The following is a 19,450-nucleotide window of genomic DNA, read 5'->3' as shown; positions in this document are numbered from 1 at the left end:
GAGTTCAATCCCCAGTAACCACTCTCCCCCCACCCTCACTAAAAAATACACATGGCAAGCTGTGTGCAGCCTAGTAACACAGGAACACATTTGGCTAAGGCAAGAGAATAACAAGTTTGAGGTCAGCCTGGGCAACTTGGTGACACCCTATCTCAAAAATAAAAACAAGCAAAGCATGGGGGTACATGCTTGTAATTTCAGCAACATCAGAGGCTGAGGCCAACCTCAGCAATTTAGTGAGAACTTGTCTCAAAAACTACAAAGGACTGGGAATGTAACTCAATGTCAGAGCACCCAGGAGTTCAATCCCCAGTACTGCAAAAAGAAAAAAAGTTTATTAAAAAATGATCTGGTCAAAAGGACTTAAAACCAGCATACTACAGTGACACAGCCACATGAATATTTATAGCAGCTTAATTCACAGTAGCTGAACTATGAAACCAACCTAGGTGCCCTTCAACAGATGAATGGATAAAGAAATTGTATATATACACAATGAAATGTTACTCATCCTTCATGAAATTATAGCATTTGTTGGTAAATGGATGAAACTGGGGAATATTACACTAAGTAAAATAAGCCAATCCTCAAAAAAACAAAGGCCGAATGTTTTCTCTGACATGCAGATGCTAATTCACAATAAATAGGGGATGGGGAGGTTATTGGTATTTTGAACTAGAAGGCAGGGAGTGAAGGGAAGGGAGGGTATGGGGGGAGGAATGATATTAGAATGAATCATTGGTTATTACCCTGTGTGTACATATGATTACAGGACCTGTGTAATTCTACATCATGTAAAGCCAGATGAATGAGAAGTTATGCTCCATTTATTTTTTTATTTTATTTTTTTAAAGAGAGAGTGAGAGAGGAGAGAGAGAGAGAGAGAGAGAGAGAGAGAGAGAGAGAGAGAGAGAATTTTTAATATTTATTTTTTAGTTCTCGGCGGACGCAACATCTTTGTTGGTATGTGGTGCTGAGGATCGAACCCGGGCTGCACGCATGCCAGGCGAGCGCACTACAGCTTGAGCCACATCCCCAGCCCGTTATGCTCCATTTATGTATGATATGTCAAAAAGCATTCTACTGTCATGTATAACTGATTAGAACAAATTAAATATTTTTAAAAATGGCCTGGTCAAAATTGAAATATTTTATTTTTTTCCCCAAAGTTTTCTTTTTTTTTTTTAAGAGAGAGAGAGAGAGAGAGAGAGAGAGAGAATTTTAATATTTATTTTTTAGATTTTGGCAGACACAACATCTTTGTTTTTTGTATGTGGTGCTGAGGATCAATCCGGGTTGCATGCATGCCAGGCGAGCGTGATACCGCTTGATCCACATCCCCAGCCCCCAAAATTGAAATATTTTAAATCAAAGACAATTCCCCCAAATAAAGTAAACAAAAGAAAAAATTCCATTTTCCTAAGTCATAAAAAGATCTAATATTCTATTAAGTCATTTTTGTACTATTGAATCAGAATGCAGGACTGTTCATAAATCAAAAAGTAGGTCTGTTGATATAGAGAAAGTAAATTCAAGTTGTTTACTCACAACACAGATTACTTCTGTGATCTCAGTATGTGTATTTCTTCCCACCAACAATCAATTATGCAACAGATACCAGCTATGTGTCCCCTAATTCAATTCTATCACTAACTGCCTACAGATAGCATCAGATCCCGCAAGTTGAAGACTCAGTCCCCAGGATTACCACTATTCTGCTTTATATGCCAGTCAAAAGCCCTAAGTTCTTTTACATGTGTTTCTGACTAACCAGCCATAAGTTGGGGTTCTTATAGTCTCCTCCTCTAATTTGATTAATTTGCTTTAGCAGTTTACAGAACTCAAGAAAGCATGCTTACTGGTTTATTATGAAGAGTATTATAAAGGATACAAATGAAAAGACAGGGCAAGCTATGAACAAAAGGATGAAGAGTTTCTATACCCTCCAAGAACCTCTGCAGGTTACTCTGGAAGCTCTATGAAGGCTGTCCTTTTGGGTTTTTACAAAGGTTTCATTACATAAACATGATTGATCAAATCATTGGCCATTGGTTATCAACTTAACCTTTAGCTTTTCCTCTTCCCAGAGTTTGGAGGGTAGGGCTGAAAAACCCCAAGTCTCTAATCCTGCCTTGTTCTTTCTGGTGTCACGAATCTGAATCTGAAGTTACTTAGAGACATCCAGCCATCAGTCAATTCATTTGCTTAAAAAGACACTGGGGAAGTGGCTCAAGCAGTAGCTTGCTCCCTGGCATGCTTGCGGCCCGGGTTGGATCCTCAGCACCACAAACAAACAAAGATGTTGTGTCCGACGATAACTATAAAATAAATATTAAAAAAAAAGACACTATCATTTCAAAGTTAAGGATTTGGGGAGTTATGATGACAGGAAATAGAAAGATCAAATAGATAGTTCACAAAATACTATAGTACCTTTGCATGTTGCAAACCTGAGCTGCCCAGAAAATGCAAGCTCTTTGAATTTAGGAGTAAGATGTTCCCAGGTTAAGGGGCTGGGATTGGCTCAGTGGTGGAATACTTGCCTAGCATGTGTGAGGCATTGGACTCAATTCTTAGCCCCACATATAAATAAATAAATTTTGTTTGTAGAGTACAAACAAAACTCTTCTCTGGCAAACGATAACATTCTTCTAGGTCTAAAGTTATTTCTAAGAATATTTTCTCAAATATATTGCCCAGGATACAAAGAAAACCAAGCACATGAGGAGAAAAAACAGTTCGTGTGAGAAACAGTAGAAATGAGACACGTTAACAGATATGCAGGAATATGAAACAACTTGGCCAATAGTTAAATAGAAGCTAAATAGAAGCTTTGATTTGTATTATTATTATTATTATTATTATTTATTTATTATTATTATTTAAAGAGAGAGAAAGAGAGAGAGAATTTTTTTAATATTTTTTTTTTTTTTAGTTTTCGGTGGACACAACATCTTTGTTTGTATGTGGTGCTGAGGATCGAATCCGGGCCCATGCATGCCAGGCGAGCATGCTACTGCTTGAGCCACATCCCCAGCCCTTATTATTATTATTATTTGCAGTACTGGATATAGAAATTATGATCCTCCTACCTCAGCCTCCTCAGTTGCTGGGATTATAATAGGCATGTGCCACCACACCTAGCTGGTCAGGGTTTCTGGTTTTGGAAATTTAGCCTGCAAGCTTCTCATGAGTAGGAAATTTTTCTCTATACATTTAATTTTCCCTCCCCAATGATTTGTATGGGGGTTTGAGGATAGAACTCAGGGCCTTATGCACTCAGTCAAGAGCTCTACCACTGAGCTATTTATAATCCAGGCCCCTCCCTAATGATTTTTTTGGTAATCTCTACTCAATCTGACATGAACCCCAGCCAGAAACAAATCTTTTTTTTTTTTTTTTTTTTTTCAGAAACAAATCTTACATTAGTCACCTGATACTCTGCTCCCACCATCAAATTTGGGAGTCAGGGTTCTAGGCCCTAAGTTAGAGGATAGCTTGGACTCTAAGGCCATGTCACAAAGTATATTACTTCATATAATCTGTATTTTCATGCATGGGTCAGTTGCAGTTTTGTTTTTTTTTAAATCTTTGTTAAATTAGGGAGTCCCACTTTACTTTCTGTGCCCTAAATTCCTAATTCCAAGTAGTAATACTGACTGCAGTTGTTCACATTACTTGGGCTACTTCTCCCCACCTTCTCAATTACATTATATTTAGGTTATAAAACTCCAAACTGCCTCTGCCTGTTTCTGAATCTATAACCCAGCATGATTATAACATTTTTTTTTTTTTTTTGGTACCGGAGATTGAACCCAGGAGCAGTCAACCACAAAGCCACATCCCCAGCCCTTTTTTATATTTTATACAGAGACAGGGTCTTACTAAATTGCTTAGGGTCTTGCTAAATTGCTAAGGCTGGTTTTGAACTTATGATCCTCCTGCCTCAGTCTGCTGAGCCACTGGGGTTAGAAAAGTCCACCACCTGGGCTGGGAATGTGGCTCAAGCGGTAGCTCGCTCACCTAACATGCGTGCGGCCCGGGTTCGATCAGCACCACATACCAACAAAGATGTTGTGTCCTCTGAGAACTAAAAATAAATATTAAAAAAAATTCTCTCTCACTCTTTCTTTTTAAAAAAAAAAAAAAAGAAAAAGAAAAGTGCGCCACTGTGCCAGGCCTTGTGATTATTATTCCTTGGCTTGGGGAGAAGCCAGCCTCAGGAACTCAGTGAGACACTATCTGTAAATTAAATATAAAAAAGGGCTGGGATGTGGCTCAGTGGTTAAGTGCCCTGAGTTCAATCCCTGGTACCAAAAAAAAAAAAAAAATCAAAACTCAAATTGAGGAGGTGGCTCAGTGGTAGGGTGCTTGTCTAGCATGCACAAGGGCCTAGTAGTACAAAAACAAAATGAATTTTCCTTTTTTTTTTTTAAATGTATTTTTTGTTATACATGAACATAATACCTTTATTTATTTTATGTGGTGCTGAGGATCAAACCCAGTACCTCACACGTGCTAGGCAAGCACTCTACCACTGAGCTACAAACCCAGCCCCAGTTTTCTTTTTTTTTTGTTTAAGAATTTTTAAGGGGCTGGGGTTGTGGCTTAGTGGTAGAACACTCATTTGGCATGTTCGAGGCCCTGAGTTCCATCCTCAGCACCATGTAAAAATAAATGAATGGGATGAGGGTATTGTGTCCAACTACTTCTAAAAAAAGAAATAAATGTATAAAAAAATAATTTTTAAAAATTATTATTTTTTTTAGTTGTAGTTGGATACAATACCTTTGTTTATTTTTATGTGGCACTGAGGATCAAACTCAGGTGGATCAAACTTCTTGTAATCCCAGCAACTAGGGAGGTTGCAGCAGGAGGATCCTGAGTTCAAAAAACAGACTCAGCAATTTAGTGAGGCATTTAGCAACTCAGCAAGACTCTGTAAATAAAATATATACAGATATATATATATGGGCTGGTGATGTGGCTCAGTAGTTAAGCATTCCTGGGTTCAATTCCCATACAAAAAAAAAAAAACAGCCTGGGGCTGGTTAGGCTTGGTGAGGCACACCAATAATCCCAGCAATTTAGGAGACTGAGTCAGCAAGATAGCAAGTTCAAGGTCAGCCTTGGCAATTTGGCAAGATCCTGTCCCAAAATAAAAAAATTTTTAAAAGGACTAGGGTGGTAGCTCAGTGGTAAAGTTCCCCTGAGTTCAATTCACAGTATGGAGGAAAAAAAAGAGAGAGAAAGAGAGAGAGAGAGAGAGAGAGAGAGAGAGAGAGAGAGAGTGAGAGAGAGAGAGAGAGAGAAATACTAGTGCAAAGGACAGGGATAAGATTTATCCAAGAGAATTTATTTATAATTAGGAATTATGCAATGATATTAAAGACTTCTCAACTTTTTAGAGGTATGATACTGGTTTTAGTGGGGAGTTTGTTTGTTTTCGTATTGGCGATTGAACCTAGAGGAGCTTTACCATGAGCTACATTCCCTAGGACTTCTTTCTTTCTTTATTTTATCTTGAGACAGGGTCTCACTAAGTTGCTTACAGCCTTGCTAAATTACTGAGACTGGCCTCAAATTTGTGATCCTTTTGCCTTTGCCTCCCAAATTGCTGGATTTACAAATGTCCTAGCACTATGATACTGGTTTATTATGCTGAGTAAAAAGATTATGAGATTTACCCTCATGTTTTGTCAGATAAGATGGCATGATTTGATTAAAAATTGGGGGAAGTGGGCATTAGGGTAGAGGGTACAGATGAATCAAGATTGGCTCAGCAACTGAGCAAGATCTTAACTCTAAATAAATAAAAAATGAAATAGGGCTGGGGATGTGGCTCAATAGTCTAGTACCCGAGTTCTATCCCCAATACCAGAGGGGGGGAAAATGTGAGCTTTCTCTCTCTCTCTCTCACACACACACACACACACACACACACTCATACACAGTACATCTGAGTTTAATGTATTAAAAAATGTGTGTATGGCTAGCACAGATTTGTTAATGGTTCCTTTTATAATCAGGGTCTAAATTGCTGAGATTGACCTTGAATTTATTATCCTATCTCAGCCTGCCAAATTTCTGGGATTACAGGTGTGCACTACTATAGGCAGCAAGCAAGAGTTCTAATATCATATTCTTTCAGGATTTTTCTTTTTTTTTTTTTTTTAGGTAATGGGAATTGGACCTAGGATCTGTGCATGCTAGGCAAGTGCTCTACTACTGAGCTACATCTCAAGCCCTTTTTTAAAAATTGAGACAGGGTCTTGCTTAATTGATCAGATTGGCCTCAAACTTGTTCTTCTCCCACCTCAGTGTCCTGAGTAGCTGTGATTTCAAGTTTGGCTCTTTCAGTATGTTCTATGCTTACATAAACATAAACATATGATCTTGTTTAAAAAACACAATTGGGATTATAAACAGACCAGGCATAGAACTTGCCTTTCACTTATCAGATATTTTTCTATGTCTGTACACTAGATCAGACTCATTATTTTTAATTGTTGCAGCAATCTTCATTTAATTGAAATTGTTATGGGCTGAGTAGTGTCCTCCAAAATTATTCATTGAACCCTAGCCCCCAATATGACTGACTGCATTTGGAGACTGGGACTTGAGGGAGCCAATTATGATTATGTAAGGTTAAGCATGGGGCGCTATAAGGGAAGATCCAGGTGTGGTGGCACACATCTATAATCCCAGCTATTTGGGAGGTAGAACAGGAGGATGGTAATATGGTAAGTTCAAGGCCAGCCTGGGAAACACAGAACTTGTCTTTTTTTTTTTTTTTTTTTTTTCTGGACAAGTCATTAAGCAAGATGCATTTATTGCCTAAAGAGATCTATATCCACTCACCCCACCTCTGAGAAGACCTCTTGAATCATAAATAGAGAGGGGGGAAAAAAGCTTCGAGTGCCAGAGATATTCACCATGGCATTGTTTGTAACAGAAACTGGAAGGCCCCTAAATATCCAGCCAGAAGACAGGCGGTCCACAGGGGTGGGGGGTGCTCTGCATCTGGTCAAACACGGAGCCCCCACGGGTCACTGTCTCCAGGTCACCTGATGGAGGGTGGGGAGTAGAAACTTAAGGAAGTTCAGCTCAAAAGAAGGACCACTTTATACAGCTGAGGAGTGTCCCAGATTCAATAGCCAGAGCACAGAGCTACCAACCTCTGGCCCCAGCTCCTCCCTGACAGTTTCCTCTGCTCACCAGCATGGCTGCTCCATCCCCAGGGGTCACCAACTCATCCAGCTCATGCTCCTAATGGCTTGATTCAACTCTCTCCTGCTGAAAGAAAGAGAACTTGTCTCTTATAAGAAAAAAAGCCTTACACTGGTGGCACATTTCCATAATTGTGGCAACTTGGGAGGCTGAGACAGGAGGATTGTAAGTCCAAAGCTAGCCTCAATTTATGGAGGCCCTAAGCAATTTAGCAAGACTCCAAATCATAATAAAAAATAGAAAGGGCTGGGGCTCGGGCTCAGTGTTACATTCCCTTGGGGTTCAATTCCTGGTTAAAAAAAGAAAATAGCTGGGGGTGAAGCTCAGCTGTAAAGTGTATGCTTGAGGCCTTGGATTGATCCCCAGCACTCAAAGGAAAAATCTATTAGGATCTCATTCCCAACTCTATTTTTTTCTGTTCTAGCTTCTCTAAAGCCTTCACACTTACCTAACCTTCTGGACACACTGAATTATTGTGTGTATCCTAAAAATATATTCCTTATTCCACCTGGATATCCTTGCTCACAGCTTCTTCTTCTTTTTTTTTTTTTTTTTTGGTACCAGAGATTGAACTCGACCACTGAGCCACATCCCCAGGTCTACTTTGTATTTTATTTAGAGACAGGGTCTCACTGAATTGCTTAGCACCTTGCTTTATCTGAGGCTAGCTTTGAACTTGGGATTCTCCTGCCTCAGCCTCCTGAAACGCTGGGTTCACAGGGTTCATTTTGTCATTTACCCTAAACCACTGTAGCACTTTATGCCTGCTTTCCAACATTTCTTTCCTTTTCCTTCACACAACATTGTCATTTTCTATATTAAATGCTAAGTAAGTTCCCTGCGGGCAAGTCTGTGTGCCCTCACCTGCTTAGCAACTTGACAAACAGCATGCTCAAATATTTGTTCAGTCCTCAGCACCACATACCAACAAAGATGTTGTGTCCACCGAGAACTGAAAAATATTAAAAATTCTCTCTCCTCTCTCACTCTCTCTTTAAAAAAAAAAGAATCATGCCATGTTGAAAAGGGGTAATAACTTTTTTGTTTGTACCAGGGATTAAACCCACAGGGCTTTACCACTGAGCCACATCCCTGGCCCTTTTTATTTTATTTATTTATTTAAAATATTTTTATTTTTTTAGTTTTCGTTGGACACAACATCTTTGTTTGTATGTGGTGCTGAGGATCGAACCCCTACGGCTTGAGCCACATCCCCAGCCCCCCTTTTTATTTTTTAGTGAGAGCTTTGAAATTGTGATCCTCCTGTCTCAGCCTCCCTGGCAGCTGGGATTACAGGTGTGTGCCACCGTGCTAGGGAAAAATGGGTAATAACTATTTGAATAAATAATACTCATAATAAAAATTTTAAAAAATGCCAAAAAATACTCAGCCTTATGTCCCACGGAGAAAGAAAATAATAAATATATTTATTTATCTTTGCGACCGGTTCTTGCTACTTTGCCCAACCTGGCCTGGAACTTCAGATTCTTCTGCCTCAGCCTCTTGAGTAGCATGGATTAGAGGCAGGCCATCGCGCCAGGATAAGAAATGCTTGTGTAATTTGATTGGGTGGACACAAAATGACGGCATATGGTACTGATTCTCAATATGTATCGAAAAGCCACATCTTAAAAATATTGTCTTCCATGGGCTGGGGTTGTGGCTTAGTAGTAGCGCACTTGCCTGGCATGTGTGAGGCGCTGGGTTCGATTCTCAGCACCACAAATAAATAAATAAAGGTCCATCAACATCTAAAAAGAATTTTTAAAAAATTGTCTTCCAAGCTGTGAACTCCTGGTTCAGCCTCAGAGCTGCACTGTGCTTTCTGCTTTGGAAGCTTGGCCGCATGGGGCACGCACCAGCGCTTCACCTGCGGATTTGCGGCGCGAGATCCGTCTGGTCTTCTGCCTCCAGAAGGCTGCGGGATTCTTAGACCGTTTCCCCGTGAGCAGCACGCGCCACCTAGTTCTTTCCCTATCTTTGTACAATTCATCACTTTGAGAGGCAAAACCGCTCACCTCCCTAAAAAGGCTTTAGATGAGGAATGGGAGCGCAAAATCGAGCTGCGAGTGAAGGCGGTGGCCACAGCTGCAGCAGGACACCGTGCGGGCTCAGGCGCCAGGTCCTTTTACACTCGCTGCGGGCGCGAAGGGGACAAGGTATACCAAGGTCTCTCACGCGGCTGGAGCAGCAGCAGCACGAAGACCCAGGGAGACCCTGAGCCGCCCGAGCACCGGAAGTCCCACCCGCGGTTCCGCGCCCTTTTGGGCCCGATCGAGGTCCGGTCGCAGGTTGACCGCCAGCACCACGAAACCAAGACGACCACGCGAGCCTGGCGGAGACCACCTCGCGCCTACAAGGCGCGGGGCCGCGCACGGAGGCGGGGCGGTGGCGCCGGGGCGGCCGGCGGGACTTCCGCCGCAGGACCCGGAAAGGCCGCGCCGCGGCTGGTGGGAGTTGTAGTCCGGCTGCGGAGGGGGGCCGCGGCTCATGCGCCGTGCACCGAGGCTTGTTTCACATCTGTAACAACAGGTGAATTGGGCTTTTTTTTCTCCCCTTTCGTGCCCCCCGGCGGAGCCTGCCGCGGCCCGGGGTGGTCGGCGCGAGACGGAGCCCGGGTCCGGCCGCCAGCCTGGCGGAGAGTGGGGCGGAGCAGCCAGCGGGCCTGAGGAGCAGGCCGGGCATCCTGGGCCTGCCCGCGAAGCCGGCCGGGCCGAGCTGGGGGCAGCCAGGCCTCGGCCTGCCGTTGCCATGGAGCCGGGCGGGGGCGGGGGCCAGACCGGTCCGCCGGGGCGGGCCTCGCTACCAGGGGCTCAGCGGAGGCCGCGGGAGAGGCAGCTTCATTGGCGCTACGACGCCTTCTCCTCAGGGGATGCTCAGTTTCCTCAAGGCAGGGCCTGGAGGAAGTCTCTCTAATGCCCTGAGACCTTTGTTTGCCCCTCCTCCCCCGGTATGGCCAGCGCCGCTGTTCTTGAGATGGGCCTGGTGCATTCTGGCCCCCCTGGTTTGTCCCCTTTTGCACCGACCTTGTCACTGGAGGAGGCCAAGGGGTGATGTGTTCTTTGTTTGCTGGTGGTGACTTGCCCTATTTTGCAGGGGAAGACCTAATGCATGTTGGGTCCTTTGTTTGCAGTGAACTGGAATCCCAGGGGTCCTCAAAACCCCAAGCCAGGAGTATGGCGTCAGCATGCTTGCTAGCTACTCCTCTTGTAGCAACATTGGTCACTTAATTGCGATTTTGCAATGCAGAGGCTGTCCCACTTTACAACCCCAGTCCTTAAGGGCTTGCCATACACTGTAGTTGGTAGACTTCTGCAGGCCAGTTGCAGGCTCTGAACCCTGTTTTTGGTTGCAACTCATGGACCAGAGTGAAATGAGACGTTATCTGATGGTTTCTCTTGAAGTTTCTTAGAAGGTACGACCCTGCTATCATTGTGGATCTTTACAACATCTTGTAATTTACACTTAAATCTCAAGAGTCTCGGCATTTCCGAGAGGGAGGACTATTTTCCTGATGGATAGATAATTTAGGATTTATGGTAGTGCTCTTTTCTTGAGCATTTTATCCTTTGGTGCATTTTCTCCTTATGTAGGTTGTCCCTCTACCTCCCAAAGATAGTTATTCTCCAAGTGTTTTAGTTTTTATAGTTGTGGTCCACCGCTGTTGGATCCTTCTTGTCCCTTTCAACCTTTGAAGATGTTAGTATAAAATGTTGTCTTAAGGAATGAACGTGGTGCATTTAGTCAGCAGCCTGATATCCTGAAAGTAAGTAATGTCAGCATGGAAAGCTTTGGAGTCAGAATATTTACATGCAGATTTCCATTCTACTCTGAGGCTGCTATGAGATCTTGGATGAGTTGTATAAATTATGTTTCAATTTCCTTATCTGAGAAAGAGAATTCCTCCCTCACAAGGTAGTTGCATGGATTAAATGGGATAAAATCTGTAGTTGTACTTTTTAAACCATAAAAATGGTATTCAGTATTGATTTTTTATTTTGCCAATCTAGGACAGTGTATCAGCCTGTTTACCTTAGATTTATATTATATTCATTATGGGATTATAATGCAAACTGAAGCAGGTTTCATTCTGGGCTTGGAGAAACTGCTTCTCAGGCCTCCAAACCCTTCTTTACCTTGACATCTCCTTCTTGGTATCTTACAGGTGCTGGTGTAGGACAGCTCACATTTGGTGGGTCTAGAATGGGTCATGGCAAGTCCTGAAGTGAGGCCATTGTATTTGGTGTATGTGTTTCATGCCACTAACAAAACTTGTCCTTGTTGTTAGAGTTAGTAAATGAATTTCTATGATTGGAGCACCTTTGTTTCCCTGTGGGGGCCGTCACTCTAGTGACCCAGCATCATACTTCCCAGGAGGAGGCCCAGCCTCGGGATGAGGAGTAGCAAGGAGAGAATTCAGCTCCATTTCAAAAGCCTACAAAATCTGAGCCCATTACTGCTTTTATAAGGTAAGTTGATTTAGCCAAGCTCAGAGCAATGGTGGATCCATGCTGAGACACACTGAAAAGGAAGAGGCATGTGTTAGGTGCATTTGTGACTGTCTTGGAAAAGGAATGTCATTCTTAATTAGTCGTTGTGGAATCTCTCAGAAACATTTTGTTGTAAGTCTGCCTGAAGTTAAGATGTGTTTCATTATGTAAGAAATCTTGACAATATAATTTTACTTATCTCTAAATTACTTAAGAGATGCTGAATACAAAGTTTAAAGTTTTGTTTTGTTTTGTTTTTTTATTTTTCCCCCCTTTGGTACACCAGGGATTGAACCCCATGGGTGCTTTACCACTGAGCTACACCCCAGCCATGTCTTATTTTGAGATGGGATTTTATAAATTGCTGAGTGTCTTGCTAAATTACTGAGGCTGGCCTTGAGTTTGTGATCCTTCTGCTAGCTTCCAGAGTTGCTGGGATTACAGGGGTATGTCTCTCTGCCTGGCTAGGATCAAAGACTTTATTTATTTATTTGTACTGGGGATTGAACCCAGAGGTACTTAACCACTGAGCAACATCCTCAGCCCTTTTTGTATTTTATTTAGAGACAGGGTCTCACTGAGTTGCTTAGTGCCTATCCAAGTTGCTGAGGCTGGCTTTGAACTTTCCATCCTCCTCCCTCAACTTCCCCAGCTACTGGGATTATAGGAGTGTGCCATTGTGCATGGCAGATCAAAGACTTTTTAAAAACAAAACCTAGAGAGTCTATTTACTAGCAAATTAATTTAAATTTTCTTTTTTTTTTTCTGTTCATTTATTTTGTTTTATGGTATTGGGGATTGATCCTAGGGGCTCTCTACCACAGAGCTACATCCCTACCCCTTTTTATTTTTAATTTTGAGACAGGGTCTCACGAAGTTGCCCAGGCTGGCCTCGAACTTAAGATCCTCCTGCCTCAGCCTCCAGAGTAGCTGGGATTACAGGTGTGTGCCACCAAATCTGGCCAGAATTGTTACTTTTTTTCCTGTTATCTGTAGGTCTGTTCATCTATTGTATGTACTGACAAGAAAAATGCACTGACATTTTTGGCCAGTAATCATGCTATAATTTAATATTTGGTATTTCATAGAGATTCCTCTATGAAAACTTTGTTCTGAATCACTGTTAGTTGCACTTTGATACTATCCATCAAATCTCATTCTTAGGGGCTTGACTAGGTTTTATGAAACTTCAGTAAACTAGTTTGTCCTTCAGACAATCCTCAGTCCCATTAACCTGAATCCCTATGAGACAGGGGATCTGTGTTGAACTCAGTTTCCTCTTGGAAGTCCCAAGGAAATCTCTTAAGTATGTAATGAGATGGAACTATATATCTGTCATTATGAAATGCATCCCTTTCTTTCTAACAGGGCTCAGGGAGTTTTTGGACAGCAAAAAGAAAAAAGCTGTCAGTTAGAAAGAAGTAAGGACACATCATTACTCTAGAATGGAGCTGGCCTTCCCATCCATAAGACTGGGGAGCAGCAGTGGGACTCATAAAGAGCTTCATATTTTTCACCTTCTGCAGAAGTTGTCTGTGTGGGCTCCTGAACCAGGAATAGTAATTGTTGCCTTTTGACCCTACTTCTCAGGATTCCAGCTTTCCCTCCTGGCCAGAAATGTTCAGCTTGGACTCATTCAGAAAAGGTAAGAATGTCACTGTGCTTGTGACTCCAAGCCCCTGTGATGGGCAGCTATAACCAACAGGGGTGACTTTCCCAAGTGCTTTCCTAGCCTTCCTTTCCGTTGTCTTATAACCTGTGTGTGCCTCCCCTTGCCTTGGCATCTGTGTGTATTTGCCATTGTCCCTATAAATGCACTCTCCTACATACTTAACTGCTTGGTGAAATCTGGCTTGTTTTTCTAGGATAGAATTTAATTTTATTTATGTATTTTTGATGCAGGGCATTGAACCCAGGGGTACTAAATTGCTGAGGGCCTTGCTAAGTTGCTGAGGCTGACCTTGAACTTGTGATCCCTCTGCCTCAATCCCTCAAGTCACTGGAATTACAGGCATGTGCCACCTCGCCTGGTTAGGCTAATATTTTACGCCATTTCCTCCATGAATCTTCACTGATACTGTTGACTAAATGCAGTCCTTCTCCAACTTTCTTCAACATCATATTCATGTTGTCTTGTGTTTAGTCTATTCCAAATTAATCTTTGTATCATTAGATTGGAAGCTCCCTGCAGCCAGGGCTTGTGCTCTTTTATCATCCATAGTACCTGTCATAGCATTTTGCACATGGCAAGCCTTGGTAAACACTGGTGAAGTAGATCAAGTTATTGTTATAATTGTGGTCATAGAAACTCTGGCAAGTCTTGAATTAGTGGTTTCCTGCAGGTGAGGGCGTTGCTTAAGCAATGGTAGAACTGAGTTATGGCAGTGCCATAGGGCAGAGTTCAAGATCTCCTTGCAAGAACTGATGTAACTGGTGAGAACGTTGGGGGCCAGTTCCTAAAGAACTTTTATGTCTTAGACAAGCACATGGCTTTTTTCCTTTAAAAGAATAAAGAATAAAAGACATATATCCTGTATTGAAGCCGGTTCTGAGGTTCTTGACTGTGTTTTACAAATAAATGAGAACCAGAACAGAACTTCTGTAACTACTGATTAAATAGATCCTCTCAATTGTGTCTCTATATGTTCCTAGAGGCCTGGGAACCCTGGACAAGTGATTCCCTTTGTAACTCACTGGGGCCAAAAGGAGAGCTGGATGTATCAAGGCAGAGCAGCCTCCTGCCTTGTTTGTCTTCAGTCACTTTGTCTGTTTTCATAGCACTTGAAACAATTAGTTTCTATTGTCCTAGGTTTTGTTTTTTTGTTGAGGAGGGGTGCTAACTAAGAAGGGAAAATTTGAAGTTGAGATAAGGATGGACAGTACATTTTTTTTTTTTTAAAGAGAGAGTGAGAGAGGAGAGAGAGAGAGAGATAATTTTTTTTTTAAAGAGAGAGAGAGAGAGAGGAGAGAGAGAGAGAGAGAATTTTAATATTTATTTTTTAGTTGGCGGACACAACATCTTTGTTGGTATGTGCTGCTGAGGATCGAACCCGGGTCGCACGCATCCCAGGCGAGCGCACTACCGCTTGAGCCACATCTCCAGCCCCAAGAGAGAGAATTTTTTTAATATTTATTTTTTAGTCATCGGCGTACACAACATCTTTGTCTGTATGTGGTGCTGAGGATCGAACCTGGGCCACACGCATGCCAGGTGAGCGCGCTACTGCTTGAGCCACATCCCCAGCCTGACAGTACATTTTTTGAGCTGAAAATTAAATATTATTTAATTGCTTTCTGTTTACTCACTAGCCAGTGGGCTTTGTTGTCTACCCACTTGAAAAAGGTGGGTGCTGATAACTTCTCTGATGATGAGAGTGTCTCTGAATGAACAGTACTGGTTTTATAAAGAGATGGAGAGCCGGATAAGATCGTGGTCCTCATTTTTTCACATTTTTTTTTAACTCTCCAGCATGATAGGGAGGTAGACTAGATGAGAGAACTTGGCAAAATTCCTTTTCAAGGTTTGTGATTTGACTTTCTATGTCAGAGATTGGTTTGACTTATAGTTTTCACCAGCAGTGGCATCTTTAGTGCTTAGTTTTATGGGAGACAGTGTAGCATTATTGAGTACAAGCTCTGGATTTAGGTGCCTAGTTCCCATTACAACTTGTCCCTCATTGTCTGTGGGAACTTTAGGTAGGTGGCTGAGCCTCTGTCTGCCCCACTTCCTCACAGTACCTGTTTCACAGAGTTGTTCCAAGGATCAGATGAGTTAATACGTATAAAGAGCTTAGAACAGGGCCTGACCCCTCTTAAACTCACAATCCCCATTATTATTAAGTAGCTTCGGGATGTACTAAACTCTGATTTTGGACCTCACCTTCTGCACAGGAAAAGTCTCATATACTTCTCAGCAATCATTTTATGCTTGAAGATCTAAGGGAAAAAATTAGTTAGAAAGAGTTGCTACCTTGAATATTTTTCTTTGGGGAAATCTATCTTTTCCTGACTCTAAGGCTGAATTTCCTCTCCTGTCTTCTGAATACTTGTAACACTTAGAGTTTGTATCATAACCTTGGCAGTTGTTTGTGTGTGGCCTTGACACCTTTATTGTTGTAAAGGACTCTCTTTTTTTTTTTTTTTTTTTTTGGTACCAGGGATTGAACCCAGGGGCACCTAACCACTGAGCCATATCTCCAGCCTTTTCTTTTTCTTTTTTTTTTTTTTGAGACAGTATTTTTTTTTAAATTTATTTTTTAGTTGTAGATGGATACAATATCTTTATTTTATTTTTATGTGGTGCTAAGGATTGAACACAGGGCCTCGCATGTTCTAAGTGAGTGATCTACTGCTGAGCACCAGCCCTTGAGACAGGGTCTTGATAAGTTGCTTAGGACCTCAGTAATTTGCTCAGCTGGCTTTGAACTCCGGATACTCCTGCCTCAGCCTCCTAGCCATTACAGGTGTGCATGCCCACACCCGGCAGGTGTCATCAATCTTTTTTTTTTTTTTAATATTTTTTTTTTAGTTGTAGTGGACACAATAGCTTTATTCTATTTATTTATTTTTTATGTGGTTCTGAGGATCGAACCCAGGGCCTCGCACATGCTAGGCAAACGCTCTACCGATGAACCACAACCCCAGCCCAAGGTGTCATCAATCTTGAGAGGAAATAGAATTTTTTTTTAAAATCTTTTTTTTCCTTTTTTTAAAGAGTGAGAGAGGAGAGAGAGAGAGAGAGAGAGAGAGAGAGAGAGAAATTTTAATATATATTTTTTAGTTCTCGGCGGACACAACATCTTTGTTGGTATGTGGTGCTGAGGATCGAACCTGGGCCGCACGCATGCCAGGCGAGCGCGCTACCGCTTGAGCCACATCCCCAGCCCCTTGAGAGGAAATATAATGTGAAAAGTTTGAGGCTCTTGATAAGTTTGTCTGGGGTTCATTTCTGTTTTCTACTCAACATTAGCAAGATCCTATTTCCTACCTCCTGTCTTCCACAGTGTAGTGAAAATATTTGAGATGATGTAGGAAAAGAACCTGATTATAGTCTATGCCTAGCGTCTGAATCCCTTAGTAAATATGAATAGGTTGATCTCTTTGGGGTACTGTTGATTGAGGACCTGCGAATGTGAGGCATGAGGGCGATGACAACTATTTCAGAGGTATTCCCTAGTACTCAGGAACCACCTGGGATGGGACCTTTCACAGTGCTGATGGAAATAACTATAGCAGTTCCACATGGATTGTGGACAGTAACCCACTGGGTCTTGTGGCTGGTTACCATTTTTCCTGTTATGTAATCCAACAGAGCTGCCAGCACTTGACATCTGCAACACTCATGTGCTTGGTGATTTACCTGTTGCTACCTTCAATGGTCTTTCAACCTTATTTTCTTTGGCAGTGATTGGGATTGAACACAGGGCCTTTAGCATGCTAGGCAAGTGCTTAACCACTGAACCACACTCCCAGCTCCCCTTTCTAGAATCTCTTTTTTTTTTTTAACATTTTTTTTTTTTTAGTTGTTGATAGACCTTTATTTTATTTATTTATTTATATGTGATGCTGAGAATCAAACCCAGTGCCTCACACATGCCAGACAAGTGTGCTACTGCTGAGCCCCAGCCCCAGCCCCTCTAGAATATTGATATAGGTATCTGAATTCTCAGCAGCAATGCTGTCAGAATCAGGACATGAAGAACAAGCTGAGTCTTCTACAGTCAGCACACAACTTTAAAAACCACTGAATCAATATCAAGAATGTGCATTTTTACTCCAGTTGTATGGTTAGTTTTCAGTGATGATGTTGTGGGATTGTTACAATTTTCTTCCAGTTACTACAAATGCTTCATGAGATAATAAATAATGATCAAATCATTTACTCTATTTTGTTTCAATCTAGCATCCTGAATATGAATACAAATCCTCTTCAAACAGGAATGGAGAGGTTGAGCTGGTCATTTGCAACCTTAGCTTCAAAGGAGAACTGGAATTAGTTCTAAAGTAAAAAAATTTTTTTTTTTTTTTGGCACTGGGGATGGAACTTTGGGGCACTCGACCACTGAGCCATATCCCCAACCCTATTTTTTATTTTATTTAGAGACAGGGTTTCACTGAGTTGCTTAGCTCCTTGCTTTTGAACTTGAGATCCTCCTGCTTTAACTTCCTGAGCTGCTGGGATTACAGGCGTACACCATCATGCCAGGCTGCTACAGGCATTTTTGCTGTGATACCGTACATGTTTTTTGTAAAATCACACACCTAAAATAGCTTCATTTTTTTTTTTTGAGATAAAGGAAAAAGAAGTTTTATTAATTTTCTAGCAAATGAGAAGGCAGCAGACTCGTGTCTCAGAGGTCATTGCAATTCTATCAGGAAGAGAAGAGGGCTTTTAAACGGGGATACAAAGGCTAAGTTCCAGGTGTACATATCAGCAGTCATAATTGATATCCAAATAGTAGCCTTGAGAGTTAGCTCTTTCTTGGATCCGCTGGTACTATCTTTCTAGTATGGATTTCTTCATTCCTGTGGTCGGTGATCCGAAAGAAGGACAGATATCTTGGCCTAGGATAGGAGGAATGTTAATGGTTTCAGAGATCTCAGTCTATAGAGAGATTGCTTTATTCCTTGAGGCTCAAGGTGAGAGGCAGAACATCATGAGGGAACAGTGTGATCAGGAAGCAGAAAGCCACAACTTTAATATCTTTTTTTTTTTTTTTTGGAACTAGGGATTGAACCCAGAGGTGCTTAACCACTGAGCCACATCCCAGCCTTTTTAAATTTTTTTAGTTGTTGATGGACTTTTATCGCTTTCTTTCTTTCCTTCTTTCCTTCCTTCCTTCTTTCCTTCTTTCCTTCCTTCCTTCCTTCTTTTCTTCCTTCCTCCTTCTTTCCTTCTTTCCTTCCTTCCTTCCTTCTTTTCTTCCTTCCTCCTTCTTTCCTTCCTTCCTTCCTCCTTCTTTCTTTCTGTCTTTCTCTTTCTTTTCCCTCCCTCCCTCCCTCCCTCCCTCCCTTCCTTCCTTCCTTCCTTCCTTCCTTTCTTTCTTTTTGCCTGGTGCTGAGAATTGAATCCAAGGCCTCACGCTTGCTAGGCAAGAACTCTAACACTCAGCCCCAGCCCCCCTGCCCTTTTTTTAAAAAAAAGTTATTTTTGTAGATACAGGGTCTTAATTGAGTTGTTTAGGGCCTCACTAAGTTGCTGAGGCTGGCTTTGAATTCGTGATCCTCCTGCGCTAGTTTCTTGAGCCACTGAGATTACAGGCATGTGCCACTGTGTCTGGCTACACCTATTATATCTTAAGAGGGCTTTTGAGAAATATGGAGTTATGTGCAAATGGAACTGTGACTTTATGACCATAATATGACAAAAATAGTCAGTGGTGCCTGGGGAAGATGCTTTGGACCACCAAGGCAGGGAGCTCACTATGATGCTAAAAATGTGCAAAGTGTATTCTGATTGGAACCAATCTAGCAGTTGCTGTGGCAGAACAGGTGGAAGCAGAGCTCTGAGCCAGAGGGGCTGTTGGGAGGGAGTGTGCTGCTGGGAATGTAGGGGAAGAAAGCTGTGTTCATCTACTTGATTCCGCATCCCCAAATTTTATTTATATATATATATATATATATATGTATGTATATATGTATATATGTATATATATATATATTAAGAGAGAGAGAGAGAGAGAATTTTCATATTTATTTTTTAGTTGTCGGCGGACACAACATCTTAGTTT

At 41.9% G+C, this 19,450-nt stretch overlaps 2 protein-coding genes across 10 annotated transcripts in view; one reads left to right on the top strand and one right to left on the bottom strand.

The window, feature by feature from the left end:
* Positions 1–1,197: 1,197 nt before the first annotated feature.
* Positions 1,198–10,119, bottom strand: LOC144375010 (uncharacterized). 2 transcript variants are annotated; one of them, XM_078037958.1, is made up of 3 exons: positions 9,249–10,119; positions 7,219–7,293; positions 1,198–7,067 (listed from the first exon to the last, which is right to left on the bottom strand). In XM_078037958.1, the coding sequence occupies exon 1, from the start codon at positions 9,981–9,983 to the stop codon at positions 9,405–9,407; it is 579 nt and encodes a 192-aa protein (XP_077894084.1). In that variant the 5' UTR covers positions 9,984–10,119; the 3' UTR covers positions 1,198–7,067; positions 7,219–7,293; positions 9,249–9,404. The 2 variants fall into 2 exon arrangements, with proteins under 2 accessions (XP_077894084.1, XP_077894082.1); XM_078037956.1 differs by having other exon boundaries at positions 1,198–7,293.
* The window catches only part of Dhx30 (DExH-box helicase 30), a 35,538-nt gene continuing 25,715 nt past the window's right edge, over positions 9,628–19,450 (top strand). Inside the window, exons 1-4 of one of the 8 annotated variants that reach the window (XM_040290212.2) lie at positions 9,628–9,762; positions 11,519–11,699; positions 12,586–12,662; positions 13,311–13,365. In XM_040290212.2, the coding sequence (XP_040146146.1) occupies positions 13,338–13,365 (28 nt within the window). In that variant the 5' untranslated portion in view covers positions 9,628–9,762; positions 11,519–11,699; positions 12,586–12,662; positions 13,311–13,337. Of the gene's footprint in view, positions 9,763–10,500; positions 10,646–11,518; positions 11,700–12,581; positions 12,663–13,310; positions 13,366–19,450 lie in introns of those variants that run through there. The other 7 variants (XM_040290213.2, XM_040290215.2, XM_078037932.1 and 4 more) reach the window with 7 other exon arrangements.

The sequence above is a fragment of the Ictidomys tridecemlineatus genome, chromosome 2 (assembly GCF_052094955.1).
Source record: "Ictidomys tridecemlineatus isolate mIctTri1 chromosome 2, mIctTri1.hap1, whole genome shotgun sequence".
Classification (NCBI taxonomy): domain Eukaryota; kingdom Metazoa; phylum Chordata; class Mammalia; order Rodentia; family Sciuridae; genus Ictidomys; species Ictidomys tridecemlineatus.
Note: the sequence above shows the minus strand (reverse complement) of the source record. Positions and strands in the feature narration are given on the sequence as shown.